We start from the raw sequence: 23,716 nt of genomic DNA, 5'->3' as shown, positions 1-23,716 counted from the left end.
GGGTGTGTAGAGGGCAGAACCTGAGGCAGTAACAGGTACGCAAACCTTCAAGTACAGCTGTGATCTAAAAAGGGAAACTGGTGTGCATGCGCACGGTTTTATATATATATATATATATTTTTTTGCGTATGCCATTTTATTTTTCTTTGCGTATGTACACTTTTATACAGTTTTATAAATGAGGAGGAACGCTGGTTTCAAAGGAAGCCATTTTTGTGAAATTGCCCGATGTTAAACAGGGTTGGAGGTCTCCTGGTCTTATTGTTCCCATCTTCCAATGCTGTTATTGCGAACATGATTCAGCCCTCTGGGAACAATAAGTGGCCATCAGAGCACTAATGATCGATTGTTGGTCAACTTGTGAATGTGAACAACCAGTTTTGACTGTCACTTGTTGATCCACTATGCAAAGGTACTGCTTATTAGGCTGAGTTTATCTACAACTCCTCAGACTGAAGAAGTCTGTCGGAGACAAGACGAAATGTTTCAACAAAGAAGAACCGTCAAGAGGACCAACTCAGCCTAAAAATAAGTTTAGAAACAGCCAGGGAGTGTACTTGAAGAAGCCAGTGAGAAAGGTCCAGGAAAACATTGTGATGTACGGTCAGAGATGAAGCACAGAACTTCAAGTGGAAGGAGGATCAGTTTCATAAGTAATGTATGAGCTTTTCTCTGGACTTCGGTACTAGAATTCTAATTTGTTTCCTGAGTAAACATTCCTTATCGCCATGGACGCAAACTAAAAGGGTTAGAGACATTTACTCACCAAACACCAGGGCAAGACCATGAGACGTGCCTACAGCAATAACACCAGACATGATCTGTGCGAGGAATATACAATAATATACAGTTTAGTAATTCTAAGATGGACCGGGGATAAGGGATGAAGTAAAACCATAAATGCTAAAAATTAGATGTAAATAAGTTAGTTTCTAATGATCTAAGACATGAAAACTCTGGACATTAATGTGTTTTCTGTAAATTAACAGTATTGGTTACAGCACAATTACTGTCTGCAAATAAAAAGCACTAACTACTTTATTTAGAGTTACATTGTTAATGGAACAAAGTGATACCTACTATTGCAGTGGGCAGCCCAGCATCCACTTTGTCCTAATGAAAGATACAAATGTATTTGACATGACCAAATAACACCAGGACTGCATCATGGGATTATTTCTGTGTTTGATACATTTGTCTGATATTACATGAAAACTGTGTGTTGTACAAGACGCCTCTGACTTAAAGACAACTTTTAGCCTTACGGTAGCAGCAGCAATTTGTGTAGAGATGCCCTTCAGCAGGCTGAGTCGAAGAACCGAGCCATGAACTGCTGTGTTCTGATCCAGTGGCCTCCTCTTTCTTCAACGGGTGACGACAGCACGCGGATCAAATAAACACACAGAGAGAAAATATAAGCTAACATAGGTCTGCGCAAATAAGGCGTTGGACACATCAACACCAAGCTGGACGGTTGCTTTTCTGGACAGTTGCTCAACATCTTTTTGTAAAATGTTTCAGCCACAGGTAAAAGCCCAGAATTTCACCTCCAAACACACACCGCACTGTAGAATGTTCTGAAGTCCATTAGGCTTCAACCCACTGATCTCTATTTATTCACTGGATTGCTGGTTGGCCCGACAAACTGAAGTCACTGGCTGCCATCTTGCTACTCCCTAATCTCACATAATCCCATAGGATTTGGCTGCAACAACAAGCAGTTTTCTGGCTGTGTGAAAACGTTTTACTGGTAATTCTACAGTCAGTGGATGTACTAACACTATCAACTACTAGGAAATGTATACATATATAAATATATGTTTTTGTATATTGTTATTTATATATTTATAAATGTTATTTATATATATAAATAACATGCAAAATATTTCAGCATATGACTTTCTAGTACTTGATAGTTTTAGTACATAACATAAAAGTATATGGCCTTTGACATTTTAAAAGTTTTAAGCCCCTCCTAAACATGATAAAATCATTGTTATTCAATGCTGTAGAGCACATATTCTCTAGTTACTGGAGGAAAATAGGGAGTACCAATATGGCGGGTGGTGGCTTCAAAGCGACTCGTTCTAACAGTGGGCTATTAGCAATTCAGTGTATAATAGAGATAAGTGGCGTAGATGCGTTCAATATTATCTTTGGGTCCATTTATCTCGAGAGACAGAAGATGGATTTTGGAAAGACATCACACCTGTTTTAGTTGGGATTTATAACAAGGCCAGCTAAAAATAGCTTTAGGGGCCAAAAAAGTACTGCTCTACATTTTAATACCAAGGGAACGAATTACTAACTTAAGGAGGTTGTTTAAGTCCAAGATATGAAACCATGAGAAGTGAGAATATGGTACATATATTGATGCCATAATACATATTCCTCTACTGTTAAAAGACATAAAATACACATGTTTTGTGTTGACCTGTACTTCTAATAATATTTTGCCTGATCACTAAACACAATAATATGCTAATTCTACGGGTTGTTTCACCTTGTCACTGGGCAGAGTTTAGATGGCGTTGCAGAAAATGATGAATAAGCTAAACTTCTGCAGCACTTTTTTAGTCATACTGATCACTTAAAGTTTTACACTGACGCCATATTTACCCAGTCACTCTGACAAGCACACATGCATTCATACGCCGATATACCCATTGGTCAGCATCTCCGTGTTAAGTACCACAACAAGTTGGGATCAGTGAGCTGGACTGAAACACACAACTTTCTGATGGCGGGGGGCACTGAGGAGCAGCCCCCCCATGGAGCTCAGAGGTTAAAGCTAAGACCAGAACCATTTGCTGTTGCTCCTTTAGGTTAGGAAGATTTAAATTTCCCTACAGACTCATCTATGTCAGCGTCAGAGGGACCAGTGTGATATTAGCAAAGATTTTAGTAAGAAATCTCTAAAAAATGTGACTATTTCCTTATGGTCATTTGTTGATTTACCACCACTGCCAGTGAAGCTGCTACCTTTTCTTTCTTTGTTTTTGAGTTGATCTGGAAGAGGTTTACTAGTTTTACTTCTATATTAAAAGTTCTCCAGCTAAAAAAATTAAAAAATCCTGTTTTTTCAGATTTTAATTCTCCTTTTGTGACATAAGTTGGTTCCAAAGCTTTTATTTTCTGTAAAAAAATCAGCTGCTCTCAGCTGTTTTTTCCCTTTTTTATGGGAAGAACAGGAAATTATTTTGTCACTCATAATAACTTAGCTAATGTGTGGGGGAGTGACAGTGGAGCAGGAGCTGGGAGTTAATCCTGTAACCGGTTCGGACCCCCGCTCTGAGACTGATCGTCTCAGTCTCAGACCGAATGTAGTGTGAAGCGCTTTGGGGTCCTCAGGCCTTGATAAAGCATTATACAAGTTAAGGTTGGACAATTAATGGCATTTGCAATATAATCGCAATTAAAAAAAAGCACTTTCCAAATCACAGAGCTCTGCAATTTTTGGCCACGTAACAATTAATGGAAAAAATTTAGGTGTCGGTAATGTGTTTAAAGTGGGTTTGCCACAACAGGGAAGGTAAGAGAGTTGCAGCAGTGAGATAATCCAATTTTATTATTGGTTTTAGAGTTTATATAATCAATACTTTTTTACTAGAAACTTTCAGGATTCTCATCATAGCATTAAGTTCTGGTCAGACTGTTTAATACATAGACCTGTTTGTTGGTTGCACTTTATTCAAGGATTTATTTATTTATTCAACAAGGATTGATGTCCAACTCACAAAGCTATTCCCCTGAATAAGAATATAAAAACAGTTACATTTCTTGTTTTAAATAGTTCTTGTTTAGAAACATCTTTATCTACAGGCCATTTTTGTTCCTAGTGGTTAATGCAGAGAAAAGTCAAAAATAAATCATAATCACCATTATGGTTGAAATATATCGCAATTTTGATTTTTGGCAACATTGTAAAGCCCTAATACAAGTACACATCATTACCATTACCATTTATTTCTATTTCCAAACATCTATTTTTCAGTCTGTTTTTAAACAAGCGACAACTTCAGTTTATTCATTCCAGTAGTCAATTCCTCCAATAAATAAAGCACATTATCAACCAGGCAGGAAACTGCATCATCGGCGAAAAAAAAAAAAAAAGGTTCAGTGTTTTTGACACACTGCACATGTTGTTTACATGTCATATGTTGCATTTGTAAAATGTATTAAAAATAATTTAGGTACCATCACAGGCTCCTGGGGATGCCTCAATCAAAATCCACATGTATGCAATCTTTTAGCTTCACAAACGTTGCCGGTTAATTAAATAACTTTTAACACTGATTTAAAAAAATATTTACTTGATGTCATAACGGTCCAGTTTTTCCATCAAAAAAATAAAATTAAATAAATAAATACATTCCTCACATCTATGAATAAAACAACCAAACATAGTATGATGTTTTCTACTGGGTGGAATCATGCAGGTGATGTTGAGCCATCTGATCCCTTTGATATACTGATGAAGCCAACAGTGTTATATGTGCCATATCTAAAAATGGCTTGAATATGGACACCATAGATCAGCCATAACATTATAACTACCTGCCTCTAATGAGAAGCTGCTGCTTTAATAGGCAACAGTTATATCAATCATAGCATGAACTGGGAACCTCTGGGAGTCAGCAACAGGAACTTTGGGTCCTCTGGGCTTGAGCTGTGGGGTTTCTAGAGAAATAAATATTTCTGGCTTTCTTTGAGGACTGACCTCAATCTTAACAAAGATTAAATGTTCCACAGGTTCTTTGATTGAAGTAATCACTTAACATCTAACAGGAAATTAACAAATTCTAAGATTATACACATGTTCACGTCAAGGTATAATGTCCCTCCACATACCGGCCTTTTAATTGAGCGTGAAACAAAGTGGGTCTTAGAAGATGCCTCATGCATCTGAGACTTTGGATGCTGTATACACTCCATCTGTTGCATTATTTGAGCCATTTGCTAAAGTTTACCGTCGTTTCGCCGCAGAGACGGAGCTGCTTTAATTCAGTCCTAAACAGGTTTAAGTGGGTCAACAAAGGTAGGTCGATTTACCTGTCAGAGGTCATATTGTTATGGCTGACTGGTGGAAGTAGGTTTAGAGAGCTTTCAAACAAGGCGGGTTTCTGTGTGTGTTCATGCCGTTTGAGATGCGCAGGGTCTCCGCTGTCAGAGCTGGCCAGGGAGGATGTGTCGCAGGACTGAGCGTCCATGTTGTCCGTGTTTAATATGCAGGTATCCTCCAGAACAAAAGGGTCTTCCTCTTCCTCCATCTGTAACACACAGGGCGGGAGGAAGGGGGGGGGGGGGGCGCAGGACAAACCCACATCACACACAGACAACATCAAATGAATGAGAGCACAGCCCAGTGGGAAGGCTTTACACAGTCAGAGGAAATACAGTACTAGACAGTAGTCGACATGAAAGCCTGGCAAACTTCAAACTTAACAGCTGGATCTAAGTTAGTATTTAAACATTTAAGTGGCCTCAACTCAGAAAAACACAAGTGAGGAAGATCTTTTCCAAAGTTACCACCTGATGCCACTCACTGTGAGACAAAAGCAGTTTTGTAAGTATAAGTATAATAATTGAAGCATTTGTACTTGACCTGGCTAAGGATGCTCTCCAGTGTGGGAGGTGTGTCCACTTGGGGAATGTCGAACTCCTTATCGTCAATCTACGAAGAGATATTTAAGAAATAATGACATAAACAGGGGGTTAGGAAGCAGCTTTTATGTTGCAGGTAGAGTCCTTTTGACTGTCTTCATAGAAATATTAACATGACAGACGGTGGCCTAATGCCAATGGCCAAAACAGAAGCTTTCAAACCAGCCAGGGCTAAGATCTGCAGGCTTGTGATAGGCACCAGATACAAGACAAGATAAGCTTTACGTTGCTATGGAGTGCTGTGGAAAAGTATTCATACCTTCTGAACTGTTTGCAGTTCCTCATGCTACAACCATAAGCCCCTGTGTATTATATTGGGATTTTATGTGATAGGCCTTCACAAATTCTTAAGTGGAAGGAAAATGACAAATAAAACATCTAGAAAGTGAGGCGTGAATTTGATGTTCACCTTCAATGAAAGCAGCAGGTCTTTTGGGATAAACCTCTACCAGGCATGCACACCCAGAGGCTGAGATGTCTGCCTATTCTTTACTAAAATCCCCAAGTTAATTCAGATTGGGTGGTGAGCATCTGTGAGCTGCAGTTTTCAGGCTTTCTGCTAATTCTCAACTGGATATAGGTTGGGTTTTGACTTAACACATGAATCTGCTTGTTATCTAAACTGCCCCATTGTATATCTGACTGTATGTGGGGGGGGGGGGGGGGGGGGGGGGGGGGGCAGCTGGAATGTGGATCTCCACCCCAATCTCAGGTCCTCTGCAGCATCCAACAGGTTTTCCTCCAGGATTGTCTTAGATTTAGCTCCATCCATCCTCCCATCAGCACTGACTAGCTTCCCTGGCCCCTCCTTAACAAAAGCACCACCACAGCATGATGCTACATTCACCGTGTCCCACCATGGGGATGGTGCGTTCAGGGTTACGGGTGCTGTTGGTTTGCTCTAACACCACAGAATGGTGTTTTAGCTGACTCATGCCAGCTCCTTGCTAATTAAATTAGTTGCATACCAATTACCGGCCTGCAATTACCGATCCAAACTGGACCAAACCATCTGGGGCCCAGACCTTGTGCTAAACTGTCGTTTCTTCACAGAAAACTGTTGATGATCGAAGATTCTGAGAGGAGGATGCACAGGAATGCTTGTCTAACGACGAAGAATGTAATATTTATTCCAATTTACTCAACTTTTACTCACTAAAGCCACAGAGATTCAGTATCACTGTAATATCTTTATATATTTCATATGAATAATCCTATAGCATTAAAGTTGGAGGACCAATGTCTGCAGAATGTGACGCGCTAAATAATCAATTTCCAGGTCATTCCTTCCAACGTCATCTATAAGGTTTATTAAAGTCATGATAAACACGCACAGGACGGGTGTATATCGTCTTGGTTTTGTTCAAAACGCCAGTAACTGCGGGTTTTTGTTTGATGGCTAATGACGCGGAAGGTAGAACAGGTTCCCTCACCGACTCTACTTCCATGAGGTTGAGCTGGGAAGAAGCGGATAAAAGGCTCCTGCTGTCTGGAGACTGCGACATATCTGTGTTTACATTCACCCCCTGAGCATCCAGGAAGTGATTTGACGCATCTTCTTCTTCTACTGCTGCCGATTCTACCAAGACTACAAACACGGCAACTGGTACACTACTGCCACCTACTGGATTAATCAGTCTGACACGTTTTAGGAACGTGAAAAGAGGCACAGCAGCGAACGAGAACAGTTTCTAATTTTTTGTGTTTATAAAGAAAGGAGTTCTTGAATATAATTTCTCATTGCAGTATAAACTTTTACATTTATTTTTCCTTTCAGCTCTAGATAAAATATCAATGTCGACGTGAGCTTTGTGGTCTTCTGAGTCATTTAGTTATACAGAGAAAGGCTCATGGTCCACAGAGCAAAACAAGTATATAAAGTACATATTACAACATATACCATATAGAATACAGATGTAATAATTTGTTTAACATGTATATTTAAAAATATGCAGCGCAGTGGAATGCACATTTATCAGACATAATATGTTATCTACTGCGATGGACTGGCGATTTGTCCAGGGTGTTCCCCGCCTCTCACCCATTGACAGCTGAAGACAGGCACCAGCACACCTCGCGACCCCAGCAGGGATAGACGTGTTAGAAAATGAATGGATGGAATATGCTATTTAGCGCTAAAGGAGTCTAATTGATCAGCATCTTCTACTAACTCTCTGCTGCTCTTCTACTAACCTGCGTAGTAAAAGAGCAGCAGAGAGAGCAGAGTTGTTTCTGGATGACAAGAAAAAATCATACGAAGCAGCAGAGAAATCACACCCAATTTCATAGAGGACTGTTGAGGCCACATGTGTGGTATTAACTTTTCCCAGTACCAGCAACCAGTCCTACAGCTTCAGCACAAACAAGTTTTCCAATACACCTGTTTCTCTGCGCTTCTTGGTGCTTTTATGTACCAGCCTGGAAAGTGAGCGCTCCATGAGACAATCGAAAGTCAGGGATTAGATGGCATCACACTAGCAGACTTCTAGATGACAATTTATGCTACTGGCATCATCATCTACAATATAGAAAATAATTTCTCACCTCTTTTGTCTTGTCTAGTGTGTATTTATGTATTTATTTATCTGCAACCTTTTCTATTTCTTCTAAAATTTTCATTATTGAAAGCATTTCTGTAAATAACATAACAATTCCTCTGTACTATATTCTTTGTACATTTCTCCAATTTGTATTTATGATTATTCTATATTTTTCCTATTATTTATTTATGCTCAATAAAATTATGAGAGTAGAGCCACGCTATTAACATGTCCTTCTGCTGAAACTAATTAATTTCGCTCTATGGGGATGATCAAGTTTATCTGATCCACATATTAATAATTGTATGACTGTAAAGAAGTCTATGTGCTCATTTCCTGCATTGTTCAGGTGGTGGATCAGCTAATCAGCTCTCTCTGTTGTTAAAGAATTGACCTGGTTGCGGTCACCCCAGGTTCTTTGCCTGAAAAATGTGGTGTTTTTATTGTAGACTTCTGTAGTAATAAAAAGACTCTTGAAACCGAAACTATATTTTAATATATGTAATCTTAAAGGCAAAGGGATGTTTACAGCTTCAGTATCGGGCTCTCATACACAACAACGCGATTTCCGGACGCCAGAGAGCCCCGTTCATTACTCACACAGACATTAAAGGACCAATTGTGTTCTTATGCTCAATTTATCTGGAACAAACTCCCAGAGGACTGTAAAAGTGCTGAAACCCCGAATTTTTATGAATGGAGGTTAAAAACCTATTTGTTTAGAGTTGCCTTTGACTGTCCTATTTAAACTGTTAACACAAACTTCATTATTTAAGTCTGTAGTGCAACTTTTCCTTTCCTACTTTTCTGTGCCACTGCTACGTACAATTCTCTGTGTTTTCCTTTTCTTATGTTCTGTTCATGTACAGCACTTTGAATTGTCCTGTTACTGAAATGTGCTATACAAATAAACTTGCCTTGCCTATAATGAATGAATTCAATGAATTGACAGAATATAATCAACGTCAAGCTGTGCGTGTGACCTTCAGTGTTTTTATTTTATTTTATTAGTGCAAATAATAAAACAGTGGTCTATGACTTAATAAACTTGGTTCACCAATCTCTGAACAGCAAAAGCTTAACCTTCGTTTAAGAGAAAAAGTCCTCCCACACACCTTCCTCGTCACTTCTTCCTGTCTGATCCACTGGCTGAAGATGCGGAATGCACGTCATCAATATAAGTTTAGGTCCAACAACTAGTGGAACAAACAGTCCCCTAGCTGACTGATGGAAGCCTCCTTTACTGGAATCAAGACCAGTTGGAAAACCACAATCATCTCTTCTTATCTACATGGTCTAAACTGTGAGGGAGGTTTTTCTTTTTTTACTTCCAGTTTTCAAAGCTTTTCTTGTTTTATTTCAGTGAACTATGTGTACATGCGTTCTGGTGTGCAATTCATAAGGATGTAATGGGTATGGTTCACATTGTTGCCTTCATACCATCTACGTATATGGTTTAAGCTATATTATCTCTCTGCTGAACACCTGAGTTTAGTTGTTGTATGTTCCCTCCCCTGCTCCTCATTATGGACCCTAGTTGTGTTTGATTTATTCACTGTGTTTAGAAGCTCTTCCCCTCAGCATGAGTTGAAAAATTTGCAACAAAGATTGGATAGAAACTGAATATAGACTCTTGCCTATCAAGTCTAAGCAGTGAAGGCATACCAAAGGACGCTGTAAATCACAAAATAAAGAGTAGCTGTTGTGTTTGTCTTTGTGTCTGCCCAGTTGACTTTGTTCTAATTTAAAGCTTAAAAACACAAGAATTCAGTAAATTTAAAGATTTTTTTTTTTGCATTTTGTGTAAAGAGAGGATCCAAAGACAGAATGTCTTTGGATCCTCTCTTAAATCAATAAAGTTAGAATAAGACACTGGAGGCATCAGGGAAACCAACATAGTGAGTAACAGCAGAATTTGACACGGGCTAAATGAAACCCAGGTGCGCCAGTACTTGGAGGAGTAATTATTGGATGTGAAACAGGTGAGGGATTACTGATTAATCACAGCTGAGAAGGAAAAAAAGGAAGTAAGGGTTCAGCAAAGGGAATAGAACCCATGTAGTGCCCACTTACTGTGTGTAGAGTTGTGTTTGTGTGGTGCTGCTTTCTTGCTCACCTCCTCTCTGCAGGGTGCGCCTTGCAGGTGTGGACAATGTATGTACAGAGACATCAGTGTATTAAGGATCATAGGCGCAGCTAATATATTCACTTCATGCATTGCTGTTAAAATGACATTTGTAAAGGTTTCAGTATAGAATCATTTAAGATTAATTCAGCTGTTGTACATTTTGATTAAAACAAATCCCACATTATATGACATAAAGATAATTTAACAGCAGAACATTCTGCGTCATGTTCTACGGGGTTTGGAGTGGGACCAAGGTGCAGACAGAAATATGGCACAAGCATTATGATGATTGTATTAATAAAACAAAAACCTTACAGAAGTTAAAACAGAACATGGCACAACAGTCAAAGAAACAGCTAATGTAACAATAGAGTCCAGCAAAAAACAATGACAACCATTAGGTTTATATGCTGAGGGAACAGTGGAGAATGACACTCCATGCAGTTGAGGTTGACAGGGAATAACGTGGAGCAGAGGTGAAGCAGGAACACTGAGGGAGAGAGATTAATTAACACTGAGGGAGTTTAACTAAGACACAAATAAACTACTAATCAGGGTGGAATAGACTAATACTGATTCAAGGGAATAAACTAAATACACAGGGAAACAAACACAAGAAATAAGAAATTAAACCTAAAGTAATTAATTACCATGGCAAGACCTTATGAACACAAACTAATAAACTAAATACACAACACCATTTACAATATAAAATAAACAAGGAAAGGATCAAAACATAGACACAAAACCAACACCTAAACACCTGGCAAACCTGGCCTTCCAGCTTCCTGAAACATCAGCTACTTCAAAAGATTAAATGTTGTAGGAAATCTTAAATAAAAGTAGAAGAAAACAAATGATGGAACCATACACTGTTGAATTTCAAGTCAATCTGTTGTCTTGGGCCTATTTGAGATCAGATTACAGGAGAACCAGGCCCAAAAATGGAAAACCAGACATCCTTCTCCCCATTGACACCCTCCCGGTCGTTCTAAGGAATCCCAAGGTGTCCGTCGCTCCAGCAGGTTCTGATTTTTTCCTGTGGTCTCCTTCCAGGTACGATGTGCCCATGAGAACCTCCAAATGGAGGTGCCTAGGAGGCATCCTGATCAGACGGATTGACCACCTCAACTGACGCCTTTCAATGTGAAGAAGTAGTGGTTCTTCTTTGAGCTCCTCTAGGCAGGATGGAGCTCCTCACCATGTGTCTCAGGTTTGGTCCAGACCCCCAACAGAGGAAACTCAATTCGGTTACTTGCATGTAGGATCTCATTCTTTTGCTCATTGCTTTCCCCATAACCCTAAAAGAGGGTTGTAATATAGACCAGTAAATGAAAGGATTTGCTTTTTGACTCAGCTCTTTCTTTACAACAACAGTCTGGAGCAGAGTCTGCATCACTGTATACAACAACCCAATTCGTCTGTCCCCCAGCTCCAAATCTGCCTTTATTCTGAACAAAACATCAAAATACTCAAAACCTCAGCTTCAAACAGGCTGACCTGCCACACTCCAGAGGGAACAGTCTACCTTTTTCACAGCAAAAATCCCATTTTTTGCTTTTCTGACTGCTCAAAATATTTTGAGATGTGAAATTCACAAACAAAAAACTTAAATCTTCTCACATACATCAGCTTTGCAGGTGTCCTATCGTGCACCCTTATTTTAGATGTTTCACTGGGACGGCACCAGAATAATCTTTTTAAGCAATGTAGATTCAGGATTCCTCAATGAATCCCACTTTTATGCGAGCAGTCCATGACTGCCTCTCTTTGGCTCACTAAACCTTCATTTTGGTTTAATTCGGCTTTTCTTTCCATAAATCTATTTTCATTTTATATTACAACCCGTTCTACTGTTATATTTGACAGTTCTCTTGTTGGGGCAATATCTCTTGCTGCAGCAACTATTTAGGATAGAACACTGCTTTAGTCCAGAAAGTTTCTTCGCAGAATTAGACTTGTGCAGATTTATGTTCTAGGAATTCATCAATCATCATTGTGTAGGAATTGGTTGACCAAATGTGCCTTCTTCAATAGTTAGGTGAGTTTCATAATCCTTTCCACTGTTCCAAACTGCTGGTGATACAATAAGACTGAGAAGAAGTGCCTTCAAAACATGATGTGAATTGTTACATTTGTTTCTGACAGTGTGACCATGGGGCCCGGGGGGCCTCGTAGCCCCTGGTAAGAAAACTGCCTATTAACAGGCAACCTGAAATACTGTTTAACTCATCTAATCCTTGACTTGGGCTTGCATCTTTCAAGGCTGCAGCAGTCCCTTATTCTCATTCTGGGTATTACATTTTTTTTTTACTTTTTCTAGTGAAATTACAGATCCACCATGCAGGGTTTTCCAGTCTTACGTTCCATATTTCAGCCACAGTATCAACTCACCGCTCTCTTGTTGGAGTCATGTTCCTCGTCAGTCAACAAGAGACAACATCTCATTAAGGTCTGTTACGCACTGTACATTTACTGCAGACTCAATTGCATAATTAGCCTTGTGCAGGTATTTGCAATGCAAATTACAGGGTTGTATATTTTTTTTACTTGAGACTGATGTCATGTTTGGTTTTAATGGAACCCAAAAACTGACAAAAACAGAAGTGGGAAGGAGCAGAATTTTTAATGAAAAATAATAAGAATTTACAAAGATGACATAAAGGGAACATGGGTCAACACAGGCATGGAAACAAAGCAACAGACGCCGTACCAGAAAATCTGGCAGAAGAACGGAAGAATCCAGTGGAGAATGACGGCCAACAGTGAACTTATATACAGAGGGAAGTGTGGGGAAGGACACTAGAAGCCAGTTTGTTAATTGGTGGATAATGTGGAGTTTGCTTCAGTTCATTGTCTATGGCCTTACTCTAACCCTGACCCTAAACCTAACTGACACCTTAGTCCCAAACCTAAACTCAAGCCCAAGTGATCAAAAAAATTCTTCACTTTCAAAGTCATCACTTTACAAGTAAAATGCACAAAAAATGTTATCACTCAGCTGCATATGCAAGTACCCCCCCCACACACACACACACACACACACATTCACACATGCACACACTTGTTTTAAATAAGGACCTTGAATTCCATTGATTCTCATTAATTTTTAACCCTTTCTATGACCTTACCCCATTACCACAATAAACCTTGCTCTAACAATAACCTAAACCTAGTTGACCCTTTTGTCCGAAACCTAACAATCCACCCCCCCTCCCCCTCCCACAAAAAAGTGAGGGCAGAAAAATGTCCCAATTTTACATCAAAGCCCTCATTTAGTAAAATGTCCAAAAAATGTTCTCACTAAGCTGCAAATACAAGTACACACACACACACACACACACACACACACACACACACACACACACACACACACACACACACACACTGTTGTGGAAATACTGCAGATTGTCATTCTTTGTGTATTTGAATTAAAACAGCTGGTTCTCTGATCTGCTCTTGTTTATTATATTTCAGCCCAATAAAGGTAGTTTATAACACATTTAACAGTGAATACTCCTGGGGGGGGGGGGGGGGGGAACATTCCTAAAAATGACAGATCACTGAACGTTTTCATGTCAAAATTTTAAGAGTAGAAATAAGCATTAAAATAATGACATTAGACTAATGGGTAAGGTGTCATTCTGAGAGCTGGGAGTAAATCTGATTAAAAACAAAAGATCTGCACTTGTGCAACAGAAAACACACAGTAGCCTAACATATTTTTTTTTTGATATGTTGCATATTGTTCTATGTATATCTATGACGCAATAAAAACGGTCTACGCTAAACATTTTTTTTCTGTAGGACTGTTAGTGACTAGGAAGAAAGTGAAGCGAGACCGAAGGGAGCAAGGGAAGGAGACAAGGACGCCCCTCCGCTGGTTTGGATCGCAGCCTGGCATATTCCTTCGAATCCGTTCACCTCCATTCACAGTAAATAGAAGCATGGAGGCTTGACTCTCGGGATCTAACGTCGAACAGCGGGGGGTAAAGACGCTGCCGCATGCGCTGTTGGTTAAACTCTGCCACTGGGAGAAAACAGGAGCGCAATAAGCGCATTGTCATTTATAATTAAGTCCTTTTAGGGAAAACGAGGAGTGTATTCGGGGAGCGGAGCGGAGCATGAAGCGGATGGCCGTGGTGGCCAGGCACAATGGCCTCGTCTCTCCTTTGGGGAACAACAACTCCGGGGCTTCGAGCATCGTCTCCCCACCCCAAGCGAAAGCCACGAATGTCTCCGCCTGCGCTGACACTCCAGCCGGGGGTGGGATGGACGGCCTGCTGGATTTCTCCAAAGGCCCCACCGTGAAAACCGAGCTGGTCTGCAAATGGATTGACCGAACTTCTTCGAAGCAGCGGCTCGGGCGGACAGCGACATCCGTCTGCGAGCAAACTTTCAGCTCCATGCCCGAGCTCGTGGACCACGTCACCAGCGAGCACGTAGCCGCGGGGCTGGAGAGCCTCAGTCATGTCTGCATGTGGGACGAGTGTCTGCGCGGCGGGAAGGCGTTCAAAGCCAAATACAAACTCATCAACCACATCCGCGTGCACACCGGGGAGAAGCCCTTCTCGTGCGCATTCCCCAACTGCGGCAAGATGTTCGCACGCTCCGAGAACCTCAAGATCCACACGCGCACGCACACGGGTAGGCTCTGCTGCTTCTGGGTCTGTTCACAGAGCGACACCGCTGGCTGCGGGGGGTTTAAATCCGTGTCATCCGTACAGACAGCAGCTTCCTCTCTCTCTTTCTCTCTCTCTCACACATACACACACACACACACACACACACACACACACACACACACACACACCATGTGAGGTTAATAAAGATAGCTCTCAGTCTGCAGGGATCCCCCCCTCCATGTTTTTTACGGGCTGAGTCCCCCATCTGCACACCTTCCACTTCACCGCCTCCTTGTTTCCTACTGGAACACAGGGGCTGAGGAGTCATGCAGGCTTTCGGGGATTAACACAATTCACACGGTTTATGAAGACGTCAGATCAGGTTTAAAATGAAATGCTTGACTTTTACTCTGAACAGAGGTGTGCCTTGGAGCGCTCTTTTATGCCTGAGGTGCCTTTAGAGGAGCTGCAGTGCAATAACTAGTTGTTTATGGTAAACGTCTAACCAATGGGTAATACACAAGTTAAAGTCTACCCCTGTGATCTGGTGCTCTTTGCTAACCAGTGCGTTTATTACTGAGCCGTAACTGTTTTTAAAGGGAAGCTTATTATGAGGCAGAGGTGACATCATTACAAAACTGGTACAGTTTCCCAGGAGAATGTTAATACATTCTCATGTATAACACGAATGATACAGAAATTTTAATCATCCTGTTACTAATAAGTACTATATAAACAAACTTGCCTTGTTAAAGTGTCCACTGGGACTTAGCGGTTGAAGTCCCGGCCAGGACCTTTCTGTTTGGAGTGTGCACTTTCTCCCTGGGTATATGTGGCTTTTCTCCAGGTACTCCAGTTTCCTTCCACAGCTGTTTTGGGTTCAGGGAGGAAATTATTGCTAATGACTAACCATTAGTAATGCCATCTTAAAATGTAATTAGCATTCAAACCATATGCGTTAACTATATAGTTTAACTCTAGGGGGGGGGGGCTAAAGAAAACTAGTTTTTTCTTTTGTTAAAAGCATCAGTAAAACAGATAAGCTGGGACAGAACTTCCTGCAAACCTTAACAATAATAACTTGCAGTGTAAACATTCTGCGCTCTGAACACGTTGTCTTTTTTTCACTCAAAAAACCCACAAGTCTGGACGCTAGGAGCGCAGCAGGTTCAGCCTGCTGGCTGTCGCCCATCCTTCACCTCATTTAATAAAAGCAAAGCTGCCAAAAGCTGCAGGTAGATCATAAAACAATACAATATTTTGTGTCCTTCATGTCAGCAAGTGAAGCTCATGAATTATATAGATTCATTACACACAGTGTGAAATATTGCAAGCCTTTTCTTGTCATGTTGATGCTTGGGGCTTACCTGTAATGAAAACTGAAAATTCAGTCTCAGAAAATAAGAAGATTACAGTAGGATTAATAAAAAGGATATTTTAAACAGAAATGTCTGGTTTCTGAAAACTGTTCATTGCGCCTAAAACTTGGTCGGTCCTCCTCCTGAATGAATTCCTGCATCAATGCAGAGAATGTGAGAATAAAGGCTTAATATTTTGAGGGAAAAATATATTTTCTTACGATTTTGACAGAAAAGTGCAGGAAATACTAAATGTTTTTAGTACATCAGCTTCAAATGATCTTGCCACCCTGCGTGGGGTCCTGACCCCCACTTTGGGAACCCCCTGTTCTGGACATCTGTTCGGTCTTCCCTATGATTGGATCTACTGACCCAGACTGAGCCCATTCAGAGGCCCAGGAAACCTTTGCAGCTGTTCAGCATTAATTAGCTGATTAGGATGTGACACCATGGGTTTCTTTTCAGTTTTATTTTCGGTTTTCGTCATCGGTAAGCCATAATCAACACATTTACAAGAAATAAAGGAAATGTTTCACTCTGGGTGTAATGATTCTATATGATAAATGAGTTTCACTTTCTGAGATGAGGGGCAAAAATATGGAACCTTTTTCAAGAAGTCAGTGGGTTTTTTTTAGATGTACCTGTGGTACTGCCAATCGTTATGATTTTGATCTTTGAAACAGCTAAAATAAGAGAAGGGGTGGGGGGGATTTTGATTGTTACATGTATGCTGTTTGCTTCCCTCTCAGTTAAATAACTTACACCTGTAGAACTACTTTTTGCAAAAGTGGGAGGGGGGGCAGAAACAGAGGGGAGACAAGACTGATCTTATCTGATCTGATCCAAAGTTTGCCTCAAGGATTTAGGGCTTTTTAGTTTTATAGGTTGGATATTAGAAATTTGCACTGTGTTTCGCTCAGTGGGTATTCTTTGACTTAGATCCACCTGCTGCAGCGGAGCAAAGCTCCAGTGGGTTCCACACTATGGGCAGCGGTGTGGATCCTGTTTGGCAGCAGCTTCCTCTGTCAGCTAGACAGCCTTCTGTGGGAGAGAGAAGGCTGCAGCAGCGGTTCTTACTTTTCTCACACACACACACACACACACACACACACTCTCACAACAGTGGTTCTAACAGGGCCTGTAAACAACCTTTTGAACCACACACTCTTTAGAGAAAAAAATTAAAAGCTTTCAGTGTATCCAGTGATTCCATTGCTTCTATTTTCAGTGTGGTACCAATTCAGCAAATGGTGGCCAATTTAAAAAAAAATAATAATAATTTGGCTTGCTCCACTTTCAGCCGGCCACATCCATGGTCAGCCACTGACTAGTTGTCTGCTCACGTCTCAGCTCCAGCGGTACCACCTCCTGAGCAGGGTTGGTAAAGGCTAGCCCAGTAGGGAACATACTGCAGTCAAAAAGCTCACAAAGTGGGCGGAGTCAAATAAAACCCAGAGAAGCAGAGCCTGTAGAAAGAGGACATAAGACTGCACATCAGAATCAGCTTTGTTGCCCATGATTGTATTCACAAACAAGGAATTTGACTTTAGCTGCAGTGCTCACAGTGTACTGAAATTAGGTCTAAATATATAAGCAGCCTGTGTCAAAGAGTCAAAGATATAGTCGGCAATTTTTCCGGAAATGTAATTAAGTCCCTTTTTGAATAACTGCGCATGCACAAGACCACTTACCTGCTCTTCCGCTCCTCAGGGGAATCACGTGAAAAAAATCTCCCAAATCCACTCTGGTCTTATTTCTTTCTATTGAGGCATTCCTCTTCTTCTCATAAACTTGTACGCGGTTTGCCTCTTGTGACTCTCAACCATGTTCAAAGTATACGGTGAGAGCAGCGGAGCTACATTGAAAGGCTAACACCGAAGCTAACCGCTAAGCTAATAAGAAACATAAACATTAGAAGTGTGCATGTGCAGCTAGGAAGGGAAAACTAGCAAGGACCAAGCACGCACACTGGCGTTACAGGAGCGCATCAGAATGAATGGACATGGGACAACCAATAGATAAGGCGATACCGTAGGAACTTGAGGGACAGAGGGGGAATGGTCCCGGTTGGATATAATTTAGTACAAATGGTCCCCAGCAATGACCATGTTCAGGGTCTGTCAGAACTAACATCCATTCATCATCATCACAAATGTCATAGTTGATGGGACATTCTCTTTCCGGGGTGGCAGGATTATAAAACATCCAACTTTATTGATTTTCAAAGTCAAGAGTTTGGCACACAAGTCTGAATTTACTGCAAACTTTTTCTAATCTACAAATTTATAATTTTACTTACAGGCTCACAAACATATAGATACATCCCCACTAATATTTAGTTAAACATCCCATAGTCAGTTGCCAGGACCATTAGCTTGTCTTACTCGTTCTTTAGGACCATTGTCCTGCAGGAACACCCAGTTGTGTCCAGGTTTCAACCATCTGACCCAGGAACCACCCAGACTCAAGCCCACCATAAACTGTCTCACTGACTTCAGCAACCACAGTAAAGCAAGCTTTACATCACCAGGGACCACGATGGTTCCAGCCAAGAAAAAAGCCACTACTCCAAAGTGTATCCATTCAGGTTCAACAGCTGGCCACATGGAGGGTGAGACCAAACCACATTGGGATGGTGGTACCATACTGCTGAGGCTGTTTCACTGTCTGTGTTTCTGGTGCATTGCACAGAGTGGGTGGAATAATGAAGCACTTACTCTAAATTCTTCAACTTCACCACAAGCCTACAGCCAGATGGTTGACATGTGGACACAGTTGGGTGTTCCAGCAGGGCAGGGATCCAGAGTCAGGCTGGTTTTGGATTGGATAAAGCAGGTTAACATTAAGCTTTAGAAAGGCCTTGACCTCAACGAAATTTTAAATGTATGAACCATCCTTCAAAGTCAACTCTGCTTTAAAATCAACCAGTTTAAATGTGTAAAAAAAAAAATCTGGATCAGAAACATTGCTCAGATATATAGCCAGGAGCCTGTTGATGCTACAAAAATGTTTGTTGTTTCTGCCAGGGGACATTTAGACCCTTAGCAATTAGTGTAGTATATGTCTATGTTTTAGCCTATATGATTAATCTCGAGTCTATATGGATTGGACAAAAATCTGCTTTAAATTCAATGTTTTTACCTGATTCTTGTTTTTACCATTTGTTAAAGTTGTTTGTTGTGTAAGAAAAGCCTTAAAAAAACAACACGAGACCATCATTAAAAGTCTCAAATTAATATGGCATTCCCTCCACCAAAGAGTGTATGTAAACTTGAAAATCAGTGTGAATTATTTGTTTGTCATGGAGCTGACACATCTAGAATGGACAGAAATCGTAGCGTCATGGAGCGTAGTGTTACAGTTGCCAGAACAACAGGCAATCATCAAAGACAGCAAAGAAACATTCAAATGATTCCTTGAATGAATGATTCCATTAAACAGAAGCGCCACCCTTACTAGACTTTAAAAATGGGATTTACATTTGTGGTTTGCACGAAGCCTGGTGGATTTATATTCCAGGACCATTTAGAGAGCCTCATTAAACACACAGGCATGTTTTTGTGGAGGGGAGCCGGCATTCCCAAAGAGACCCAGGGCATGCACAGAGGGAACATACAGTCTTCTCAGTGTCTTGTAATCAAGGTGTCCTGCACATGTATATAAAGAAGAAATATTAGTTTGGTCCAAATGACATATTTGTTAGGAAAATTTTGTTTGGCTGTTGTAACAGTGACTGCAATGTTTGTTTTGCAGGTGAGAAGCCATTCCAGTGTGAGTTTTGTGAGCGGCGCTTTGCTAACAGCAGTGACAGGAAGAAGCACTCCCAGGTCCACACAGCTTCAAAGCCCTATGACTGCAAGGCTCTGGGCTGCACCAAGTCTTACACCCACCCCAGCTCCCTACGCAAACACATGAAGATCCACGTCAAGTTGTCACCTACCTCTGATCACCAGGACTTGTACAACTTTGGCCATCATCAACTCCAGCAGCCCATCCTCGAGCCCCTTGATCTTAAAATGAACCACTTCTCCTCATCGCTTGATAACAAAAGTGCTCATTTCCCGCTGTTGGCCTCTCATGAATTAGATCTCAACTCCGGCAACGAAGTAAGTAGTAAGGTGTTGCTGCGTAGTTCGTCTCCAGCGGCAATGCCTCTGGATCTCTCCGTGTCGAGCCTGAAGAGTCAACTAAGCCAGAAGCAGCAGAGTTCCAGGATCCCCAGGCGGAGCCAGCGCTCAGTGAACCCGGCCTTAACCCAGCTGTCAAACATTAAAGAGTGGTACGTTTGTACCAGGACTACAGCGCCACACTTCCCCCTGCTTCATCCAGACCACATCAAAACAGAACGCAGCGATGAGGACGAGTATGTCACGTAGGGTGGAGGACCTGGTTGTTTTAGACAGATAATACCGACAGAACAAGCAGTTGTATGCTTCAGCATTAATGGCTCCTGGCGAAGGCTTTGTCCAAACATCAAGACAGTTATTGTTTCACTAAATGACTCATTTCGGAGATGTGGTGACACATGCAGTGTCTAAAGCAGTGGTAGAAAGGTCCTCATTTGATTCTGAAACACACTTTTACAACTAACACAGTCACGTTAAATCAAGGATGTTGGAGCTGTGTGGCTTCCTAGAACTATCTGAACAGGGTGTTGGAACTTCCTAACCAGTCTAAGGGCTGACACATGTGAAGCAAATACAAGGGCTAAGGCAAGAGTGATGAAAAAGGCCAACAGGCAGCTCAACATGTCCAACAGCAGGCTCATAGGGACCAGGGCTGGCAGACCCGGGAAGGTTTCAGTGTGCTTTAAACAGTCCTGTGCCGGTTTTGTTTTTGTTTGTTTGTTTTGTGCAAAAAGTCTTGGGAAAACAGCCGAACTTGCTGCCAGTTTGAATTTCTTCAACATATTAGAAGATTTGACCAGCACTTTGTTCGAAGCAGGCTGAGGCCTTTGGTATGAAAGAATGAGTGGAAACCTGGTCAAAGTGTTAATGTGATCGCTCATATATGGTGGCAAGTGGTTTGGGTGCAGTTTGCTAAGTCGTTAATGTGGTATTTAAGCACCTTCTTAAAGGGTAGCCTGGATTTTTCATTAATAGTTCCCTTTAGAAAGATGTCATATCTCCACGAGCTTGTTGGGAAGTAAGTACATCCTCATAGTGGTGAAAACCAAGAAGCTGTTTGAATATACCTGCATCAGTCTGCCTCACCAGCCGACTTGGTGGATCGGCTGATTGTGAGCTCATCGTTTTCAAACTGTGAGACCTGGAAAGCATAAGAACACACCATATTTGATGGAATCCAAAGCCTTTATTCAGCTCTTTATTCAGAGCTGGAACAAAGAGACGAGTCACAGCGAATCAGGTGGATTGAATCTGCTGACAGCCGAGGTAACTCCACATACAGACGCAGATGCTGTTCAGATGCTGATATCCACTAACATGGTGCTATGTCCCACTGATTAGCCCACATTTTCACTTTGAATTGCTGAAGTCAGCTAACTAGCTGTTAGCCTTTCGCCTCTCGCAGGATGTATTTGCAGCAAACCCATGAAGATACGACGTTTATAAAGATAAACAGAACTATTACTGACAATATCTCACTAGACTTCACTCGCTGGGGAAGTTGTGGTTTGTGGTTAGAGAGCAGGGTGTTTGTGTCCTGGAAAGGCTGCAAGGTTCTGGGTTTGAGTCCCACAGACTGCCACTCTAGGTCCCTGAGCAAGACCTTTAGCCCCAGAATGCTCTGCAGGCGTGGCAACGCAGAGCATTCTGGGGCTAAGGGTAGCTCAGTAGCTCAGTTACTGAGGTCTGGTTACATTCCAGTTGACAACTCAAGATTTCCAAAATGACCACCAATCTAACACGCAGATGACTGCATGTGATAAACTAGAATGGATAATTAACTGTTGGATAGATATTAATTTCATATGCTGTGGAAGTGTGATCATGCTTAACGCTGAGTGCCCAGGGCTATTCGTGGAGGGTGTTCAGTCAGTTGTTACTTGCTAGCGAAAGCGAGAAAGAAAATCAGGTTATGAGATAAAATTGTGGAATCACTCAATTTTGTGGAAAAAATATAGCCTCATTCTTTAAAAATACCTGTTCAAATCTCATTCTAGAAATGGGTTTGCAGATCAGCCTGATGAGCTGTTGTTCCTGGCTGATTCACACGAAACATGTCCCCAAAATTAGAAAACTATTTGCTGAGATCCAGGACAGGACTATACAACTGTTCAAACAAGGTAAATCATGACTATTGCCAAAGATGATAATTGTTCCCAGTCAGTTCGGCCGTACATTGGGACCAAGACAAACCTGGTAGCACAGTTATGAAAGGAGAACATTAAAGCGTCTGGAAAAAAACTCAAAGCAATATGCTTGGAAAGGGTGGGAAACAAAAGCCAGTGTTTAGAAGTGAACTGTAAGAAATGAGCTTCAGGAAATGGGATTTCTGTAGAAAAACAGTCCAGAGCCTCTACTAGATCACACCTTCAGACTGTGATCTTCCAGTGTTCTCTACACCTCACGTTCATCTGAAGGTGTTGTCGACGATGAGTTGGGGGGGGGGGGGGGGGGGGGTCAAGGTTCACCCATTACTGTTACATTGCAAATTAAACTTGGGAGGTAGTCACAGATCCATATTGACCACAGCTTTGTTCACCAAACACTTCCCTCAGAAAGCTGCACAGACTCGCCTTCTCTGAACTGGCTCTGGCCATTCATTACATCACCAATCAAGCAGGCTATATCTGAGGACAAAGTAAGCTTTCAAAGCTCAAGCCAGCATGCTTCACCATGACCCCTGACCATGTGTGGTAATGCCAAAATATTTGATGTGTGTGACGCATCACTATGCCATGGTCCTGCATTGACCAACTGGTCGCACAGACTGTCTGCATAAGTCTGCTGTTTTGGGGCCGGGACTTCCCCGTTTAGGGTCTCACAGACGTACCATCGGTAGGCTAAGTTTAAGCTCCCATGCCTCCAATGTTCTTCCAGAAAACATAGAGATGGCAAAAAAGGTGTTTAAGTCCTGTCTTTAAGTGTTTCATAAAAGAGGCCGCTATAATGGAATCACAGTAATATATTGGTCATCAGAATCTGCTGTAGATTTAAGATGTTGAGGATGGAGCACACCGAAACTTGATGGTATTTGAATCATTGATTGCATTTGGACCATCCGCACAAGAAGAGCTCAGCCTGAAATAATTAGGTGTGGGTTGGATGCCCGAAACACATTTTAAGCTCTGGTGAATGCTAAAGATTTATAAGTCACGGCCCTTTGGTTCCACAATCACAGCTGCATGTTCTAAAAGCACACAGTGTTTGATCTGATCGAATGGGAATAGGGTTTAGAGTTTCATAAAAGAACAATAATGGTTGAGCTTTTATGACA

The 23,716-nt window shown here is 41.4% G+C and overlaps 2 protein-coding genes across 5 annotated transcripts in view; one reads left to right on the top strand and one right to left on the bottom strand.

The window, feature by feature from the left end:
• Positions 1–7,215, bottom strand: part of vps8 (VPS8 subunit of CORVET complex) — a 64,430-nt gene extending 57,215 nt beyond the window's left edge. For 2 of the 4 annotated variants that reach the window (XM_012850335.3, XM_012850336.3), the window contains exons 1-6: positions 7,098–7,215; positions 5,606–5,674; positions 5,053–5,270; positions 1,266–1,362; positions 1,081–1,113; positions 767–821 (exon numbers count right to left, since the gene is read on the bottom strand). In XM_012850335.3, coding sequence (XP_012705789.2) covers positions 767–821; positions 1,081–1,113; positions 1,266–1,362; positions 5,053–5,270; positions 5,606–5,674; positions 7,098–7,169 — 544 coding nt within the window. In that variant the 5' untranslated portion in view covers positions 7,170–7,215. The remainder of the gene's footprint in view (positions 1–766; positions 822–1,080; positions 1,114–1,265; positions 1,363–5,052; positions 5,271–5,605; positions 5,675–7,097) is intronic. The other 2 variants (XM_012850337.3, XM_012850338.3) reach the window with 1 other exon arrangement.
• Positions 7,216–14,246: 7,031 nt separating this feature from the next.
• On the top strand, positions 14,247–21,952 carry LOC105916041 (zinc finger protein ZIC 4). The gene is made up of 2 exons (XM_012850339.3): positions 14,247–14,979; positions 20,069–21,952. The coding sequence occupies exons 1-2, from the start codon at positions 14,457–14,459 to the stop codon at positions 20,689–20,691; spliced, it is 1,146 nt and encodes a 381-aa protein (XP_012705793.1). The 5' UTR covers positions 14,247–14,456; the 3' UTR covers positions 20,692–21,952.
• Positions 21,953–23,716: the final 1,764 nt, after the last annotated feature.

The sequence above is a fragment of the Fundulus heteroclitus genome, unplaced genomic scaffold (assembly GCF_011125445.2).
Source record: "Fundulus heteroclitus isolate FHET01 unplaced genomic scaffold, MU-UCD_Fhet_4.1 scaffold_37, whole genome shotgun sequence".
In the NCBI taxonomy this organism is placed as follows: domain Eukaryota; kingdom Metazoa; phylum Chordata; class Actinopteri; order Cyprinodontiformes; family Fundulidae; genus Fundulus; species Fundulus heteroclitus.
The sequence above is the reverse complement of the archived record's forward strand: the minus strand, read 5'-3'. Positions and strand labels throughout refer to the sequence as shown.

Bases quoted from the DNA above. Each gene is read 5' to 3' on its own strand.
- LOC105916041 (XM_012850339.3), top strand. From the start codon at position 14,457: ATGAAGCGGATGGCCGTGGTGGCCAGGCACAATGGCCTCGTCTCTCCT. The intron at 14,980-20,068 runs GTAGGCTCTGCT...TTTGTTTTGCAG, and splicing joins CCACACGCGCACGCACACGG to GTGAGAAGCCATTCCAGTGT.